This window comes from Suncus etruscus, chromosome 7 (assembly GCF_024139225.1).
Source record: "Suncus etruscus isolate mSunEtr1 chromosome 7, mSunEtr1.pri.cur, whole genome shotgun sequence".
Classification (NCBI taxonomy): Eukaryota; Metazoa; Chordata; class Mammalia; order Eulipotyphla; family Soricidae; genus Suncus; species Suncus etruscus.
The window spans coordinates 21580561-21601469 of NC_064854.1; the positions used below are offsets into that span (position 1 = coordinate 21580561).

Below are 20909 nucleotides of genomic sequence, written 5' to 3' on the forward strand. Positions count from 1 at the left end.
AGGAGGGGCACTGCTCCAGAGCTTGGGGAAGCAAAGCCGCCTTCTCAAAGGGCTCCCTGTGTGCTGGCAGATGGACTGTAAACTTGACCACACTCACCAGTCGAACGCCCCAACTTCCCTGCCCCTGGCCCATCTGCTTTTTTGTGCATTCAAACACGGGAGGCAACAGATGGCAAGCAGCAAAGACAGACAGATCCACGAAGCTGGGAGCAAAAAATCTGGTCAAAAGGGGCCAACCCAAAGCCACCCACCTGTACCCTCAGAAGAAATATTCTCAACAATTCCCATCAAACATGCACCACTTTTTTTGTGCTGTTCATATACAGATGATCATTCTTGTGTGTTACCATATGTGGGGAAACAGATGTGTGCTTATCCAGTGCTGCTGTTTTCCAAACAAGCAATTATCATAGATTTTCAATTTTATATATATAGGGGTTGTTTTGATTTGGGGCTACACCAGTGGAACAGCTTCTCCCAGACTTTCTCCTGGCTGTCTGCATAGGTATCACTCCTGGCAGGTCTCAGGAAAACATGTATGGTGTTCTGGAGAGAACCAAGGTAGGTCACATGGAAGGGAGGACCTGAACCCTTCTTCTATCTCTCTGGCTCCTCTATCAGGAATTTTCCTAATATCAGAAGGTATCAGAACCAAAATGGGAGTTCTGAGGCAGAGTGTATCCACCTCACATGTGAGAAACGTCAGTACCACATGTTCCCCCCCAAATAAAAATGTTGGCACAATAATGAAGCCACCTGTAGCACCCAGAGAATGGCTTCCTGTGGCCATTTCTGAAGGTCTATGATTAGGAATCAGACAGATCTAATTATGATCTAATCAGATCTCATAAAAAAAAATTCTCTGTTAAAAAAAAAGCACCCTCTTCTTTGGGTCAAATCTCTTCCTTTATTATAAATAACAGAGAGGGGTTAATCTGCACCTCCAATTCTATCTTTGTAGCTGCCCCCCAGGAAGGCAGACAATTCCACAAGGGAAAGAGCCACCAATTGAGTTTTTTCTCAGCACAAACACAGTTCCTGGGTTTGGTGCCTAGGACAGGAGGGCAGTTAGGAAGGCTGAATAAGTGGAAAAACAGTTCTTGGCTGGGGGGGTGGTCCCATTTCATCACCACTTCTTCTCTGACCCTAACTGTAGTGCTCCATGTCATGAACTTTCCACGTGGGCACAATGCTAATGCTGGCAGTGGTCCACTGTTTGGCATGAAGGGTCATTTGCATGGCATGGGGGCTGTGAGCTGGTGAACACACCTCCAGGCCAGAAGCAGAGAGAGCCCTGACCCCCCCCCCCCATCAGGATGGCAACAGAGCAGCCTGACACCCCGTGTTGGTGCTTCAAGTCCCTCTCCAGTCTCTACACTGGGTCCAGGAGCTCTGGCTTTTGGGGCAATGCACCAGGAACCCTGAAGAAATGGAGGCAGACAGATGAGTCTTTCCCAACCCCAGCTCCCATCAGGAGGAAGAGGTGGAGGCACGGGTAGGGGCTGTGTGAACATTACAAAGGCTCTAGCCTTGCCTTTTTCACTCCCCTACATCTCCAGGAAAGAATGTACAGTCACGCCCGCACTGTTTTTTGGTTTTTGGGTTATTCCTGGCTTTGTGCTCAGGAATCATGCCAGGCAGGCTCATGGAACCATGTGGGATGCCAGGGATAGCACCCAGGTCAGCTGTGTGCAAAGTAAGCCTCACTCTGTTCTGGCCCTGTGCCTACATTTTCTAACAGTATCCGGGCCTCATTCATAGAAGCACCTGCTCTACCACTGGCCTAACACCCAACCCCCACAACGTCCACACACCCAGATCTTACAGGGACTGTTTAAGTCTCACGAACCACCTCTTTCTGCCACAGACCATCTCTGGACATGTGGGGCCCCTGTTAATGTTCTGCCTTCCTCAATTTTCTTAGAGCCATTTCTTCCCCCAATTTCAAGAACAGACATTCAGATGTAAAAAAAGGAATTCAGAAAAATCACCAAGATTCACGAAGGGTTAATGAAGGTTGCCCTGGATGACTTCCAGAAGTAACTTGATGAGACACACACACAGAGAGAGAGAGAGAGAGAGAGAGAGAGAGAGAGAGAGAGAGAGAGAGAGAGAGAGAGAGAGAGAGAGAGAAAGCAAGAGAGAGAGAGAAAGCAAGAGAGAGAGAAAGCGAGAGAGAGATCCAGGCATTTAGAGATCAAGTCAAGCCCCTTCCAACTGGCACAATCATTTAGAAGAACATAGCAGAAAATGTCTTTAGTCTAAGCTTTGCATCAGCTTGTTTTCTTCCCCCTCATTCTTTTCCCATCAAAACACACAGTCTCTCTCTCTCTCTCTATCTCTCTCTCTCTCTCTCTCTCTCTCTCTCTCTCTCTCTCTCTCTCACACACACACACACACACACACACACACACACACACACCAGCCTTATCTGGTAACACACATGCACTTACAAGCACACACCAGCTAATCTGGTAGGTACAAGATAACATGTATCTGCATGACTGAACTCTGGTTATTTGCCGAGATCATCAGGTCATGTGACGGGCTTACATACAATGGGTTTTATGTCTGTATGAACACATGGTGAAAACGAAGGAGAAACAGAAAGATCAAAACTCATGGAGTCTAAAAGTGGCCCATGTGCTTCAAAAACAATGTCACTTATGTCTGAAAAATGAAATATGTGAATAATATATATTTTTATAGGAACAAGTGTTTATACATGAATATATGCCTATAAATATATATAATACATAGGAATATATATGAATATATAAAGTCCACAAAAATGGCTAAAATTGAAAACATACCAAACATTAGGGAGGATATGAAACAACAGATTTCTTACCTACTACTGGATGGGAATCAACCAATTTAGAAGAAAAGTCTACCAACTTCTTTGTTTGCCTTAGTGCCAGCAATGCTACTCTTCAGTATTTTCCCCAAAGCAATGAAAACCTTTTTTTTTTTTCAAAATACAAACTTAATTTTAAAAAATGTTCAAAGCAACTCTATTTACAATAGTTAAAAATCAGAAGCAATTTGTCTATCAATAGGCAAACGAATAAACCAACTGCTTATTATGAAATTAGTGGCAGTCTATTCTGCAAAAAACTTTATTTTTCAATTGCAGAATAGAATGCCACTAATTTTGGCCACTCATGGTAAAATCCTTTCAACAATTTTGTATGGCCCAACATTTTCATTAGGGATAATAAATAAAAAACCACCTATTCTAGTCCCATCATAAGATCGTGTGACTCTTCATTCTCAGAGGGCCAGTACATAAAACACGTATACTGCCTGTGTATGAGGCCTTAGGTTAGATCCCCAGCCCTACAAAACGAAAAGAATTTAATAGGGTCACAGTAGAAGTCCAGAGGAAGTAGGAATCTTATTCAGGATAAAAAAAAAAAAATCTAGCCTTTGGCCAGTTTGTACAAATATTGAATAAATACCAGCAGTTCACACTTACTTTAGGGTGGATAAAGCCAGTTCTGGAGCAAGGGGGCCAAAGAGCATCTGGCTCTGCTTTCTGAAGCCAAGTAAACCATACAGACTGTTTCACCACCACCCCGACTTTCTGTCCCCCACCCAGACTCCCCAATTCTCCTACTGCTGCAATCAACCCATTTACCAAACATTCACAGGCTTTGAAAACCAGCCAGAAGCTTCTCCCCAGCCCAGCAGGGTGTAATCCTAAATTTTTTGCCTGCTTCACTGGACCACCCGGGGGGTCCCCTGGGAGCTTTCTGGGCGCCTTTGGAAGGTTTGCTCACATCTGGATCCCATCCACCAGCAGCACCCAGCCTGGCCACTTCTTGGGCACCCTGGGGAGCAGAGACCACACAGCAAGGCACCACCACGGTGCTCAGCCTTTCCCGAGCCTGGGATTTAGACCTAGGGTCTCTGTCTAGGTGCCTGGTCCATCTAGACCACACTGTGGACTCGGGCCTTTCCCACATGCCTCTGGGCTTGCTTTCTGTCTATACCACACAGTGGCCTGAGCTCTCTGGGCCTCCCTCTCAGTCCCTTTCCTGCAATCTGAGAAGGCGCTGGCTCAGTAAATGAATCCGCTGGATGCTGGGCACCGAATTGGGCATGGAGCAGGCACCAGGGCTCCTGGGAGAGACTTGAGAGACTTCACCTTTGCCCAGACAGGTGAAGGGTGCGCTGACTCCAGTACACTGACTTTTGGGGGGGGGGGCTGCCTCAAATGAGCGCTTAGAGCAGCGCTAGGACCTTTGTTCATTTATTTATTTTTGTCAAAAGCCTTGTAGGTACCTGTGTGTCACTTGCAGCCAGCCTTCTGGGGAGGGGTATTTGTGTCTGTTTGGTCCAGCCTGGACCAGGGCAGCAGCCCCCAGTCGTTCCTGTCCCTTCTCTGGCCCATAGCTGAACTCCCACACCACACAGGGCCTCCCCCTGGAGGCATGCTGTAGGCCAGAAAGCTGCTTTCAAGGCTTGTGGAATCATCTGGGATTCACCCCCCACCTTGAACATCAACAAGTCAAGCTGATCTTAAAAACTGTGATTCTTTAAATGCTTGGAGTGGTGGTGCAAAACAGGGAAGAGCCCTGTTTGCCTACCAGTGAAGATGCCCTAAATGCCTGATGCCTTTACTGTGTCTTTTAAAAATGAAAAAAAAAAAAAAAAGTCTTGGGGCCAGAGTGATAGTACGGTGAGGAGGACATTTGCCTTGCACTTGGCAGACTCAGGTATAGTCCCCAGCATCTCATATGATCCTTTCAGCCTCCCAGGACAGGTTCCTGAGTGCAGAGCTAGGAGTAACCCCTGAGCACCACAGGGTGTGGGCCAAAAACAAAAAACAAAAGTCTTGACCAAACACTGTCTTCCACCACATAATCATCATCCCTGTTTAATCTCCTCACTCCATTTTGTTCTTATTTATTTTTCAGCACAAAAGCTGGTTTAGAACGATGCATTGCATCATCCAGGGTCTGATTCTGGGTGGTCAACAGAGGTATGGTGAGGTCTCCAGGGTTTCTGGGCAGGTCTGGATATTCTCTTGCACACTCTGAGTTCAGGTGAGGGCCTCTCAGCGCCTTCTGCTCATCTTCCCTGACCAAGAGCAGACCAGCTTGGTTTGTCTACAGCCAGGCAGGGCTGAGGGGCTCGATACTTGCCCGATGAGGAGCCTGGGGGAGGCCGCATGACCCAGACACGCATCTTTTTGGGGGAGAGCACAGCATAAGTCAGGCCTAAATATCCATGGGAGACACGTTTCCTCCCATTGTAGATGAATGTAAAAAGGGCTGGAGTGAGAGCACAGCAGGAAGGGACCTTGCCTTGCACACAGGTGATCCAATTTTAATCCCAGCATCCCATATGGTCCTCCAAGCACTGCCAGGAGTAATTCCTGAGCTCAGACCCTGAAGCATCACCGGGTATGGCCCTCAAACAAAACAAAAGCAAAAAACCCTTCTGTAGGCTTCCAGTCCAGAGTAGCGGCTCGGACTACTCCATTTGCACACTGAGTCACAAGTATGTCCCAACATTAACGTCACACCCAAGACAGTTTAGTAATAAAATCATTTCAAGATCAGCGACAATGTTCGGAAATTTCCCATCATGGTTATATTTCACTTAAAAAAAAAAAAGCAGCAAGTTAGTGTCAAATCTGCAGTAACAATATGGTGTGAACCTTTCTGGGACAGTCTGGCATAGGCAGGACTGCAGCCATCCCAGCAGACTTGTCTCAAGAAAGCATGAGTCTCTGAATAATTCAGGTGAGCTATTGGGGGGTGCAGGGGAGAGGCCCAGGAAGAGGGCATGGGCTGGTGTTAAGGGCAGCAATCTGGAGCTCATAGGTAACCATGGCATCAGATGCTGCCAGGATGGCAAAGGGTAAGTCAGAGGATCCCCAGGAATGGAATTTGTGGTCAGGGAGAGACCTGACTTCTGCCTTCTGTCTGCCCAGCAAATAGTGCACCATTTGGGGACAAAGCGAGAACTCAGTGAGTGGACATCGAATAAGGAGTTTGCCTTGTATGCAGCCAACTTGGGTTTGATTCCCAGCATCCCATAAAGTCCCCAGTCCCTGTTAGTAGTAATTTCTGAGCTCAGAATCAGGAGTAATCTCTGAGCACTGCAGGGTGTGGCCCAAAATCAAAACAAACAAAAAGACCATTTACAAGATTCTTGTCTGGGGGCTACAGACACCAGGCCCGGGGCTTCTGTTGTTTCCAGCAACCCACACGGACAGAACCACAGTCTCTTTTTCATAAAATCTAAATCCCAGAAATGCCCTCCTGCAAGTCACTAAAAGTATTACTGCCTGACTCCATGATGGCGATGGTCAGTGATGAGGTATTAAAATTTTACATCATAAAACAGCCCGTTTAAGTGCTGGGCGTTCCACTAATAGCAGTTTCCATTAAGAAATGCTTCTGACTGACCTTCTTGGGGGAAGGAAGGGTGCCAGGCCAGGCTGTGGAAGGAACAAGCTAGAGACACATACACAAATGGGAGGAAGAAGGGAGGAAAGAAAGCATCACACTGGCATAGGGCTGATGCTACTAAAGTTAGAAGTTTTGCCAGCATGTCTCAAGTCTTGAGCACTGGCAAAAATGACCCATAATGGGCTGGAGCACTGACCTCTGAACACTGCCAGGAGTGAGTGACCCCTGTGTACAGAGCCAGGCTTGACACCGATCACCACCAGATATGGCAATAAATCCCTGGGGGTGTGGGACCAACCACTTGCTCAATAAAAATTCAATCCTTTTTTCCTATTCAAATTCTGACCTCAAAAAGCAATGCTTTCACAAATAAAATGACATTCATATGACCAGAAAAACACTTGTCCTTTCCTCATTAAATTCATGTTTCTCCATTCTGATGGGGTAGAACCAAAAACAAAACAGCACAGGACCATGTCTTGTGAACTCACTCCGCATTTCCGGGTTGTCACTTCCTGAACCCTCTGCCCCTATGCCAAGGTCTTGGCAGCTCTCAAATGTGAGTCTAGACGTATAGACAAAATTCAGGGTTCAAGACAGTCGATGAGAATATTATGTCATCCACCTCAGAAACGAGTTTTCCTGAGATATTTCTGAGATTATTACCCAGAGCTTCAGCTAAAATGGGAGATTCACTGGGACCCCAATATTGGATATACTTGCTACTCAAAATATTTCAGGACCCCAAAGGTGTCTCTTACCCACCGATGTTTCTTGGAAACATGGAGTGGAACCTGACCCCCTTTGAAATCAAGGTTCAGAGTCCCCCAGAAATAAATCCTTAAAAATTTTAGAAATAAACATTACTAATGACCAATAGTTGGCTAGGTTTTGCCATATGTTTTGCCAGACTAGGTGCCCCTCTTTGAGAGACTCTTGGCCTTCTTTGACCTTTCTGCAGCCACATTTCCTTCCTTTCTCTCTGAAGTCTTCCATCCTCCCTCTCCCAGGGTTCCCTCCTTAGAGGTACAGCGGGCACACCTGGATCCTGAGATCATCATTGGAAGAGCCTTAAGTCTAGCAGGTCCACTGAGTCAGTCTCTTTTGCCCCAAGAAATGAAAGTCACAAGTTCCAGGGATTTCTTCAGCACAAGAAGAACTTGAGTGCCCAGAGCATTTTGACACTATGTGAAATGCCTAGATAGTCATTCCAGGACATCTATCTATGTATTTGAGTCATGGCTGATTTGATGTGGGGCAAGTGGAGCCTGCAGCTCAGAGGACACTGGTGTTGAAACTGGTTGGTGCAGAGTGTGAAAGGCACAGGCCCGAGGGGGCAGGCAGGGGCCATGCTGCTAGGTGGCTCTGTCCATGATCATGGGAAACAGACTGGAAAGTAGGGGGCCCAAAGCCAGAGAAAGGCAAGGGGAAGCCAAAGGAGTAGTAAATGGCTGTAGGGAGCATGGATCAAGGAGTCTCCTCTAGCTCATTCCCTTCCTGCATGAAGGAGAAAACTCAGTCATGGCCCCAAGTGGCAGGGGGAGACATTATCCTGAAGCCTTAGACCCAGTGGCTCTCTGGCTCCATCAGTGACATGGAGGAAGGGCAAGCTGCTGACTCAGCGGCTTCTCCCCAGGAAACCTACCTTGAACCCTCTTCTGTGGTTTGCTGCACCCAAGTCTATAGCCTTAATGCAAGCAGGGCATGGTGCTGGGCTATACCCTAGACTTTCTTTTAAAAGAGTGTTATTTGGTGAAATAAAACCATCTGTTTGGACACTTAATTTTATAAAGACATTTCGGGCCATGCTCACTGGGTGTGGCTAATTGAACCCCAACTATGTGTGGTCTTTACAAGTCCTGAAGATGTATTTTGGTGAAATCCAGCTAAATTGACTTGTTTTCAACAAATCAGCCTCAAATGGCATTAATAAATCTATGAAAACTTAATGAATCTATGAAGACACAATGTTCATTGCCAAAGCAGCAAAGGGTGTAGCTATCAATAGACAAAATTCTTTCTTCTAGATCTCTAAACCCTATTTATCCCTTTCCCTCCAACAGACAGTACCAGGTCCACCCAGTTTATGTCCATGTGCATTTTTTAATTTTGGTTTTTGGGCCACACGCAGTGACACTCAGGGGTTACTCCGAGCTATGCACTCAGAAATCGCTCCTGGCTTGGGGGACCATCTGGGATGCTGGGGATCGAATCGAGGTCTGTCCTGGGTCAGCCACGTGCAAGTCAAACTCCCTACTGCTACACCATCACTCCGGCCCTAATGTGCATCTTTTGTTTGTTTTGTTTGTTTTTGGTTTTTGGTTTTTGGGTCACACCCAGCAGCGCTCAGGGGTTATTCCTGGCTAAACCACCAAATATCTATCAGCAATAATAAAGATGTAAAGTCAAGACTCACAGAGATCAGAGTTATTGGTTAGAAACCAAACATTGATTAAACCCTAGAAAGTCTTTTCATCTGTAACCTCTTAGTCTGAAAGTCCACATAGTATTTGTTCCTTTGGGCTGGGATTATTACATTTAGGGATTTACATTTACAAAATATCATATGATGTGAGCAGAGGGAAAGGACAGCGAGTAAGGCTGTCATTACTGTGCCTTGCATGCAGCCACAAGGACTGATCCCTGAAACGCAGAGTCCTGATTACCCCCAAACTAAACCAAAGTATCCTAAGAACCAATAAATGGGATACAAAAGCCCTCAATGGACTCATGTCCAAGACTTTTGTTGCTTCCGCTGACACCAGACTTGCATGAAAAGTCCCTTATACAATTTCCCAGATATATGAGACTCGAACCTCTCTTGGAACCTCGGACCCTTAATATAAGATCAGCACCAGACCTACAGGGGAACCTACACCCTGCACTGGTTTTTAGCAAATCACGACGTGCTAATAACTGATTGATCACTCAGTTATTGACAAAGATCAGGGAAAGAGTCCCACAACCACTCACCTCCATGCCATGCCAATTGTAGTTTTGTCCAAGATGCACAAAAAAGTTAGCATGGCCTTGCAAGCTGTCTGCGTCATAGATAACGAACAGCAAAATAAAGATCACACACTTCCGCCTGTGCACGTAGTTCCTGCCCCAGCCCTGACCTTTCCTCTTGGCTCATGGGCCTGGCGCCTGCATTGCTCTGCACATATGTGCTGCTCGCTCACTTCTTCCAGGCCAGCCCCTCTCCTCTCCCCAGTGGGCCTCAATGCACAGCCTTATAAGAGGTGGAAAAAGTTGAAAGAAGAAGAAGAAAAAAAAAAAAATAGAAGTCCATGCGCTTCCATAAAATTCCAGGGAGGGGAAAGAAAATCAGACATTATAAACACTTTCTAGCAGCTGAGTACATTAGAGATGAAACACATTCATGGAGTCATTATAGATGGGGGTGAGTTTCTATATTAATTAAGATCTGTTTAATAAAGAAAAACTATTAAATTCGGGAATCTCTTTGGAAACACTGCAGTATATACTTTTTATGTGTCACAGAGCATTTTTGTTTTGTTTTGCTTTGAGGGGGACAGCCAGCAATGCTCAGGAGTTACTCCTGGCTCTGCACTCGGGAATAACTCCTGGCAGTGCTTGGGGACCCAGAGGGCTCCAGGCACCTAGAACACTTTATAATTTGCAGCAAGCTCCACCCCACCCCCCTATAACTTTTCCTACAATAATCACAACACTCTTACCCAGGAACATGAAACAGGGTAGTTCTCACCTTCAAATTCAACCCAGCCACAAGGACACACTGCAGGCACTAACCCTCTGCAGCATCAGCATCAGGACAAAAACACCACAACGTGCAGTGGGAGAGTTTTTCCACCGCCTTGTGGTCCAGGCGGATGGAGAAGCCAAGCAGAGCATCGAAAACTGTCACTAGCACAGCGTCAAGACGGTTTGGTTTGGAGAACGGGAGGGAAGGAGGCAGATCTTGCCTGTGGCTCTGTCCAGTGGCCGACACGTGGCGGCCTTGAAGCCAGAAGCTGGGATGTGAAGCCCTGCCCGCTGGCAGCGAGCCGGGAACACCATCCCCGCCCAAGGAGGACCACATCACAGTCTTGGGGCTTCCCACCCTGGCCACACTGGCCTATGAGCATCCTCACAGCCTCACTGCGGGGACCACAATACCCTTCCCCGCTTCCCAGAATATTCTGATCCTATTGCCCAATCTGCTATTTTAGCAGCAGGAAACGGTGTCCTTCGACCTAACATGCCTAAAAAAAATTTTTTTTCCAAGAGAGGGCCAGTTTCTTTCTAAGCATTAGTGGACTCGGTGTGCGTCTCCACGAGGGTCTATTTCAAGCGTAAAACCCAACTCCGACCCCTGTGTTTTGACACTAAAGGCCTGGCTGGAGCACAAATACGACATTCATCTCATAGAGAGCCCTCGAGTTTCATGAATGAGGCTTCAATCCCACAGTAGTGACCTAACCTCCCAAACACTCCAGTGCCCGGCCCCCTGAGCCATGCGGGCCCTTTTTCGGTGCCTTAGCAATGACATCCCTTCCACCATACATATGGCTAAGCAGATACCCAATTTCTAATGGTCAGATCATACTGGGGGGGGGGGGGCTGCAGACCCCGCCAGACAGCTTGGAGAGATGCGAGCAAAAGGCACTGCGGTTGGGGTTGGCGGTGGGAATGGAAACCTGCCCTTCACCAGGCAGGAAACAAATGCACCCACGAAGGGACGGGGAGGGGGGGCTCATGCGATGAAGTCTCACGGATTGAGCATCCACAAACAGGGGTTCGAAATACAAGGGGAGCATTTGATAGAAGGGAAAGGTGGGGGGGGGTGAGCAAAGGGAGGTAAGGCAGGATTCGAGGAAAAATGAAGCTGTTTGCAAGGCACTATCCAAGGCACCCCGTTTTCCAGGAAAAAAAAGGCAGGAGGCATGAAATCTGGGGGAGGGGACATGCGCTGAAAAACACACCAAGGGGGTCCCTCCCTTGAGACCCCTGTCTGCCTGTCCCCGGCTTGAGGCCCAGCTAGCTCCCCCTTCTGAAAACAGAGGCCAGCAACCAAGCCACCCGATTTTGATTTTGATTCCCCACCAACGCGTGCTGCAAATGGCTTCAGGGTGCACCCCACAGAAATTCTGGTGCTAAAATAAAATACAAAAGCCAAGCCAGGGGGGTGGTGGTGGTGGTGATGAGATGGGGTGCCTTTTCCAAGGCCACCACACCAGCCCTAGGGCTTCGGTGAGGATTTGCAGTGGCCAAAGGAGACAAAAGACAGAAAGAAGGAAGCAGAGACACAGACCTGGGCATGATTTTCTTTTCTTTTTTAAATGATCGGGGCCTTCTAGGGGTGATAGATACCCTAGGTTATGGGGGGGGGGGGACCCCGGCAGCTCCCCCATGCAGGCCTGGGGACCAAGATCGGATCAGGGAATAGTGGGGGGAGAGGAAGGAGACCCCGAAACTTTCCCAAACTGCTGCAGGGAGACGGTTCCAGGGTCCCGGCGCGCCCACCCCAGGGGCACCCCCAAGAGGCGGCCACCCTAACAAAAGGGGCTGCTGGATGCGGCGTGCCCGGGGGACGCTGCAGGCCGGGCTGCGGGGTTCGGGGACCCCCCCTACCCCCGCACACGGCTTCCACCGCCGCACCCCCAAAGCCTGGGCAGACACAAAAGCGCACCGCCCGCCTCCCCGCACCCCCAAGTCCCGGGCCCCGCACCCACCTGGGGCCGCCCGCGGCGTCTTGCTCGCCACCGTCCAGACGTGGCCGCCCAGCAGGCAGAGCAGCAGCGCGGCCGCCCCGCGCATCTCCGCGCCCCGCGGGCCCCGGCAGCCGGGCTCCCCGCAGCGGCGCGTCACGGCCCTCCGGACGCCGCGCCCCGCTCCATGCGCCCGCCCGCCCGCGCCCCGCGCCCCGCGCCCCGCGGGCTTCCCCAGCCCGGCCGAGCCCAGCACAGGCGAGCCGCGCCCGCCGCGCCTTAACCCCTCCGCGCCCGGGCCCGGCTGCCCCCTGGCGGCCGCCACGCACCGCCGGCCGCGGGTGGGGGAGCCCCGCGCGCCCCCGAACCTCCTGCCCGCAGCGCAGCGCAGCCGCACACGCCTGCGCGCCCCGCAGGCTCGCTCCCGCAGGCCCAGTGCCCGGGGCGCACCTGCTCCACCCGGACCCCCAGCTGGGGGGTACCTCTTGCAGCTTCTCACGGCTTCCACCCAACCTTTCCACCACCCCGGGGTCCATGCATGATGCACACTCGGGCCACTGGCCCATTGAGGATGCTTAAGGCATAGGGGTCCATGAGGGGAGCGTGTTTGCAGAGTTTTGGAAGGTTGCTTGGGAAGGTTGGGAATTCAGGAATGCTCCACCCGGACCCCCAGCTGGGGGGTACCTCTTGCAGCTTCTCACGGCTTCCACCCAACCTTTCCACCACCCCGGGTCCATGCATGCTGCTCACTCGGGCCACTGGCCCATTGAGGATGCTTAGGGCATAGGGGTCCATGAGGGGAGCATGTTTTTGCATAGTTTTGGAAGGTTGCTTGGGAAGGTTGGGAATTCAGGAATGCTCCACCCGGACCCCCAGCTGGGGGGTACCTCTTGCAGCTTCTCACGGCTTCCACCCAACCTTTCCACCACCCCGGGGTCCATGCAAGCTGCACATTCGGGCCACAGGCCCATTGAGGACGCTTAGGGTCTAGGGGTCCATGAGGGGAGCGTGTTTTTGCATAGTTTTGGAAGGTTGCTTGGGAAGGTTGGGAATTCAGGAATGCTCCACCCGGACCCCCAGCTGGGGGGTACCTCTTGCAGCTTCTCAAGGCTTCCACCCAACCTTTCCACCACCCCCGGGTCCATGCATGCTGCTCACTCGGGCCACTGGCCCATTGAGGATGCTTAGGGCATAGGGGTCCATGAGGGGAGCGTGTTTTTGCATAGTTTTGGAAGGTTGCTTGGGAAGGTTGGGAATTCAGGAATGCTCCACCCGGACCCCCAGCTGGGGGGTACCTCTTGCAGCTTCTCAAGGCTTCCACCCAACCTTTCCACCACCCCCGGGTCCATGCATGCTGCTCACTCGGGCCACTGGCCCATTGAGGATGCTTAGGGCATAGGGGTCCATGAGGGGAGCATGTTTTTGCATAGTTTTGGAAGGTTGCTTGGGAAGGTTGGGAATTCAGGAATGCTCCACCCGGACCCCCAGCTGGGGGGTACCTCTTGCAGCTTCTCAAGGCTTCCACCCAACCTTTCCACCACCCCCGGGTCCATGCATGCTGCTCACTCGGGCCACTGGCCCATTGAGGATGCTTAGGGCATAGGGGTCCATGAGGGGAGCGTGTTTGCAGAGTTTTAGAAGGTTGCTTGGGAAGGTTGGGGATTCAGGAATGCTCCACCCGGACCCCCAGCCGGGGGTGCCTCCTGCAGCTTCTCAAGGCTTCCACCACCACCACCACCACCACCATCATTCCCGGGGCCCACGCATGATGCACACGCAGGGTGTTGGCCCATTAAGGATGCTTTGGGGTGGAGAGGTCCATGGGGGAAGTGTGTTTGCATAGTTCTGGAAGGTTGCTTGGGAAGGTTGGGGATTCATGAGCACACACATACTGGCATGCACACATATCACAGAACACATGCAGATATACCACACACAGGCATTGTACCCCACAGGAATACTGCAGCCCCGCATAGATAGGCCACAGCCCCACACATATATAACATGTTTCACACACACATATATACGTCACACACCACACAAATATATACCACACACCACACACACATAAGGACTTCTGGATGTGTCCAGGGTGGACGATATTTACATGGTTCTGGAAGATTCCAGGGATAGTTTGGGAACTCATAAACACACACATACAGGCAGGCACAAACAACACATAACACAGAGACCTCACACACATACATTGCACCACACAGATATGCCCCCCACATATACCACACACCTCCATACATATCACATACCCCCACATATACATATCACGAATATATATACATCACCCAAACCAACACCACACACACACACACACACACCACACACACACACACACACACACGCACGAGCGCACGCAGACATCTGGATGTGTCGGGGGGCTTTATTTGCATAGTTCTGGAAGATTCTAGGGTAAGGCCAGGAATTCATAAACATACACATATATACCACACACAGATACATTACACACTACACATGCTACACGCATATACATACACAAAGGTACTTCTGGTTGCATGTGTGTGGGTGTTTGGCTAGTTCTGGAAGATTCCAGGGGAAGGCTAGGAATTTATAAACACACACACACACACACACACAAATACACAAATATTTTCTCCTTGCATTTGACTCCGCCCTCAAGGGTCCCAGTGAGGCTTTGTCACCCATTTTGCAGAGGATATAGGATATAGAGGCAAATGTGGGTGAGGTAGTCTGTGCCAGCCCAGAGCCAGAGCAGGAATGGGGCAGGCCTGAGAGACAGTGCACCAGTTAGGGCACCCCACCCCAACCAGGCTTGATCTCCCCTTGATCCCTGCCAACCCCATCACTCCACAGAGAATTGCCAAACACCACTATGATCACCACTCCCCAAAATCCACAATACAAAAAATCCTAAACAAAACCCTAGACTTCCCTTAAGCTGGTACTTAACTTGGTACTTAGTACTTGACTCCATAACACACACACCCCCATACATGCCCACTTCTTGTCTCTCACCAGCTCCCTCCTCAGCTTTCCCCTCAGACCTGGGGACTCCCAACCTCTAGGCCACCTGCCCCAGTAGGCCCCCTTAGACCCAGGTTCTGAAATCTGGAAGGAATAAAGGAAAAAGATCACAGGAGGGAATGAAGGTGGGGGTCCCAATATGAATGACCCTCCCTGAACTGTGCAGGTAGAGTACAGATTTATAGAGGAAATACATTATATATGATTATACACAAATATATAGAGAGAATGACTCAGTGACAATACATTATTTACACACAATTTTCAGATCTGAAGACAGTGAACTCGGATTCTTTCTCCCAAGTCTCCTCCAAGTATAAATTCCAGCAACTGGGCCCAGCCCCTTCCAGCTGAGTCCAGATTCTTTGCAGAATTGAATTCAAGTAAGACTAATGAGTAGACATTGTGCCAATAATTGATGTCCTGGACTCAAGTTATAGATGTTACACTAGAGAAAAACAGGGTGGAAGGTATAAAGGGATTTTGGTTGGTCATTTAGGTCACTTCTGAGTTAAGAATAATTTAATACAAAATTCAAGGTGGAAGCAAAGCAAAGATTTAAAAAAAAAGTCAAAAAGGAGTGTTCTAAAAACATTGGTGATGAAGATGCCCTAAGAGAGAGTTCTAAGACTTTTCAGAGCCCATTCCCTTGGATCAGAGTCTTGACCATTAATGTTCAGGCAATGATGGTTATTGTTTCTATGTAGAAATAACAATTTCTGTGGCTGATCTGCTAAGAGGCTTATGTATCTGATAGCAATGTGTGAGATGAAATCTCAGTGCCTCTTGTGAAGCAAGACGGTGAAATATTCGGCACTACACACCATTCTCCAAGGCAGCAAAGAAATGGGCCTCTCCAACCTCCTTCCTTCCTCTCCCTGGGGGTGGTGGTGGTCATTATTTTCCTGGGTGGGAGGTGAAGAAAGCACAGGCTTAGCTAAATCGCACTTGCCTGTCATCTGCCTAGAATTATGTAACAATCAAGCACCCATCCTGCCTGGAATGAAAGAATTTGGTTTACCTTTTACATGTTCAATCACCAGATTCCACTTGGCAGGGCTGGGAAATCAACAGTTTGGGAGAAGACTTGGCAGCCCGAAAGTCCAGAGGGTTCTTTTCCTCCTAGAATTTTCCTTGTTGCTCTTATTACAAGCCTCACAAGTGTTGACTGGAGAAAAAAAATGAGGGTTGCACTCATTTGAAATCACTTCCCAGAGGCCCGACACCGAAGCGTTTGATTTTCATTTTCAAAACTTTGCCAAAAAGCAAAGATGCCACAGACAGACCTTTTCCTGGCTGAGTTTTCCAGAGAGCTTGGCCGCTGGGGCTCTGTGTCAAGGTTTCTTAGTCTAAGAGGGATATTTTCTAATGGAAGCCTTTCCTGGAGTTGGGGCCCAGGGGGTGAAATGACAATGGTCTGAATCAACTTCCAAGAGGCCAGAGACTTCCTTCTCCCCCTTTCTCTTGGGTGTCCCACCCTGCCCCCCTCACTCCTCTCCCCCAACCTAGAAGCTACTGTGAAGGACTCTTGGGTCAGGAAATGTCTCATGGATATTCCCTGGTTCTGTTTATTGATGTTTTTGTTAGATAAACCTCAGCCATGGGTGGAAATGATAAGAGTCCAGTGTTTCCTCAGAAACAGTTTGCCATCCATTTGGAAAAAAAGGAAAAAGAAAAAAAAAGAAACAAGAAAGAAAATAATGAGAAAGAAAGAAGGAAAGAAAGAAAGAAAAAGAAAGAAAGAAAGAAAGAAAGAAAGAAGGAAGGAAGGAAGGAAGGAAGGAAGGAAGAGAAGAGAGAAAGAAGAAATAAAGAAGAAACAAAGAAAGAGAAAGAAGGAAAGGAAGAAAGAAAAAGAAAGAAAGACGAAGAAGGAAAGAAAGAAGAAACAAAGAAAGAAGAAAGGGAAGAAAGAAAAAGAAAGAGAAGGAAGGAAAGAAAGAGAGAAGAAAGAAGAAACAAAGAAAGAGAAAGAAGGAAAGGAAGGAAGAAAGAGAAGGAAAGGATGGAAGGCAGGGAGGAACCAAGGAACCAAGGAAGGAAGGGTTGGGGAGAAGTGTGGGGTTAAGGAACTTGCCTTGCATGGAGCAGCTTTGGTTTGACTGCATAGTGTCCCCCCCCAAGGACTGCCAGGAGTGATCTTGGAGCACAGAGCCAGGATTAGGGAAGCCAGTTGTTTGGTAATTCATGATAGCTCCCTACTTTCTCTTTAGGGGAGTTGATTCTCCTGCAGCAAGTGTCCAACTCAGTATTTTGCTCAGTAATTTGCTGATCCCTTCACTGAATTAGTTACTGTTATCCAGACAGGGAACCCTCAAGAGGAAGTGAGTGTCTAGGAGAAATGTCTAATTGTGACGAATAAATCAATCTTCGAGACCCTGAATTTTACTTTTACTTTTGGGGGAGGCACACCTGAACTTGTTCCAGAAGTCTTTCCCAGCACTGCCTGGGAATTGTGCAGTTTGAGGGGGCTGCCCTCCAAGTCAGTCACATTGTAAGACAAGCCCCTGTAACCTTGGTCCTTTCTCCAGTTCAACTTTGAAGACATAGAACGCATATCCAGAAAGACAAAGAGGAAAATCTATTTTCCTTTATAGAAAATTTCCAGTGTTGGGGACTAGACAGAAAGATGGTGGAGCAGAAGTCTGTTAAAGGGAGGGAACTGGATTGTACTAGAAGGATTCAGTTCTGATTCGTTTCCTTTTCTTTCTCCTCAGTTCCTTTTTTCCCCTTCATTTCCTGTCTAGTTGTGAGGCTTTCTTTTTTTTTAATTTTATTTTTGCTGACCTACTTTTGTAAGTATTTTCAAAATTATTTTTATTTAAACACTGTGGATAGAAGGTTGTTCTAATACGGTTGGGGTTTTCCCCACAAACACGAAGTTATTCATGATTGAGTTTACGTGCAGTACACAAACACGTTTCACCAGTGCACATTTCCCACACCAATGTTTTTGGGGCTCTTGACCTGCCGTTGGAATAGTTCAGCACTTATTCTTGGTCTGTTTAATGATTAAATCCCAGGAGGGCCTCTCCTTCCAACAGACTATTGACTACAGGCCCCATCTACATGGAAACGGTGAGGACTACATTTGTTTAAGCAAATAATGTGATAGGGTTTGGTACATTTACTTAGCTCCCCACCTCAGTGTTAATCTCTTTTAGAAACACCCTCATAGATAAACCCATGAACAAGAATATCAAGCCCAGACAAGTTAACACATACAATGGGCATCAGAAACAAATGGTTCTAAGATATAATTCTGAAGTAAATAAAAGACACCTCTGAAAGTTTCTTTCTGACAAATCTTAGCTCAGAGTCATCTGTTCAGGTTCTCTTCTATTGCCATCTTTGCCTATAATTTTAATTTTTTTTATCATGAGAGCTTAGGTAACTTAGATATAATAATGTTAACATATTGTGATTTTTGTTTTGTTTTGAGACCAAAACCACTGATGCTCCCAGATCTGTGCTCAAGGATAATTTCTAGCTAAAATAAAGAAAATAAATTTACTTCTGGCTTCTGACTTTGTGCTCAGGGATCACTCTTTTTTCTTTAAAAAATTTTAGGCACTGAGGTTTACAGAATTGTTCATAATAAAGTTATTTCTGGCATTCAATATTCCAATACCAATCCCACCACCAATGAACATTCTCTCCATCCCTATTATCAGTTTCCCCTACCTTCCTGAAGCCTTGGCAGGTACAAATAATTCACTTCAAACTTTTAGGTTTTGGGTCAGATTCGTTGATACTAAGGAGTTGGTTACTCGGTTGGTTACTCGGTGGCTCTGAGCTCAGAAATAGCTCCTGGCAGGCTCAGGGAACTATATGGAATGCTGAGAATCGAACCAAGATTTATCCTGGGTTGACTGTGTGCAAGGCAAACACTCTACCGCTGTAATATATAACTCCAGCCCCTCTGTTGTGTGTTTTTGTTTGTTGAGATATATGACTTCTATGATAACTAAACATCTAATTTTATGTATTCCTTTTTTTTCCCTCTTTTTTTCTTCTTTCTTTTTTAGGAGGAGGAGAAAGAGGGATGAAGGATGGAAGGGGGGGCCCATAGCGATAAGCACAGGGGGTAAGGTATTTGCCAACGACAGGACAGGTGGTGGTTCGAATATCCCGGCAACCCATATGGTCCCCCAGTTGTCCTTCCCAGGAGCAATTTCTGAGCACAGAGCCAGGAGTAATCCCTGAGTGCCCACTCAGGTGGGACCCAAAAACAAAAAAACATGTAAGAAGAACGAAGAAGAAGAAAGAAGAAGAAGAAGTAAAAGAAAAGAAGATAGAAGGAGGAGGAGAGGCAGGGATGTGAGGAGGAGAGGAGTAGAAGAGAAAGAGGAGGAGGAGGGAGGAGAAGAAGAGAGGTAGGAGAGGAGAAGGTAAGGATAGAAGCTAATTTGATGTATTCTACTAGGAAATCAATATTAGAAATTATAGGGGTATCACACAGCCACATAAGTCACAGCTACACAGTCCATGACTTTGAGGATCTGGTGGAGCTGGACTGATAAGCTAATAGACAACAGCGATGGTTCATAGGGGGCCCTCTGAAGTAGTTCTAGTGCCTTCGTTGATGGACTAGTATGTCCATGAATTTTTCCTGCTCATTGGGTCCTCTCTTTCAAGGAGTTAAGATGAGTTTATGACATTGGCTGCTTGCTTAGAGATGGCTAGAGCTTTTGGATCTTGGGTGTGGCTGCTGGGCCTTCTGAAAGTACAAAGGTATGTGGGGAGAAGTGGCCCAGCCTGAATCCAAAGGTCCCTGGAGATGTCAGCCAAAAAACCAGTATACCTGGAGTTTTTTTTTGGCAGCTGGGAGTTTCTGCAGAGATGAGTGGAGAACAGGGAAAGCTGAGTGTTGGCTAGGAAGCAGTTGTAGGGGCAATTTATGTATGCAGCTCCCTGGGGCATCAGTAGGGTAAGGCTTGCCTCACCCTCAAGGGGTCACTCATTGTGGTGTTCAGATGGATGCTGGGAAACAAACCTGGGTCTGCTGCATGTGAGGCAAGTACCCTCTTTGCTTGTAGCTATGGTTCTAGCCCTATATTTGGTTTCAAGGTCTACGAGTGTCCAGGACCCTCCACCACTGTTTATGTCATTCACACCTTCTACCCAGCTCTTAATGGCAACAGTGGCTTGCGATTGTAAAACTAAGGGCTTGTCATCTTGGAGGACTGTCTATTCCCTATTTGGTTTTCTCTCCATTCTCACAAGAGTGAGGTCGCCCTGACATTTATTCTCGCTCTCTGACTGACTTTCACTTCCTAGGATACCCAAGAGACTGGGCCTTCTGTGGCAAGAAAGAAAGTTCATGCATTTTTTGGAAGGGGTAATGTCTCCCATCTGAATAGACACCCCTTACCTGCAAGTCTTGACAAATGGTCCAAGAAAGTTCCATATGAGGGTCCTCCCAGTGCTGAGGAGACCTGTGGATGCTTGGGGGGTCTCCAGGATCACACTCAGTGATGTTGGAGACCATTAGAATGGGAGAGTGAGTGGGGTTCAGGAGCTTCAAAACAAGTGCTTTTAACCCCTATAGTCTCTCTCTCTCCTTCCCTCCCTAACCCCCTCTGTCTCTCTCCAGCTCCATCTGTATATATTTCAAAATTGCATAAACAAAAAACGGCATAAACATTTCAATAAATTCTTTAGAGTTGTTATTCTCTTGAAATCTTTAGAAAGTAAAACAAAAAAAGGAGACACTTCTTTACATGAGATTTTATTTTTCAAAGAAACAAATATAAGTCAGCACCCCCCCCACACACACTTTCCTATCTGGAAG

General features: G+C 47.8%; 1 protein-coding gene across 1 annotated transcript in view; it reads right to left on the reverse strand.

Annotated features, from left to right (window-relative positions):
- Window positions 1–12247, reverse strand: part of FAM171A1 (family with sequence similarity 171 member A1) — a 65255-nt gene extending 53008 nt beyond the window's left edge. Inside the window, 1 exon segment of the mRNA XM_049777760.1 lies at window positions 12122–12247. Within this exon segment, the coding sequence (XP_049633717.1) occupies window positions 12122–12206 (85 nt within the window). The 5' untranslated portion in view covers window positions 12207–12247.
- Window positions 12248–20909: the final 8662 nt, after the last annotated feature.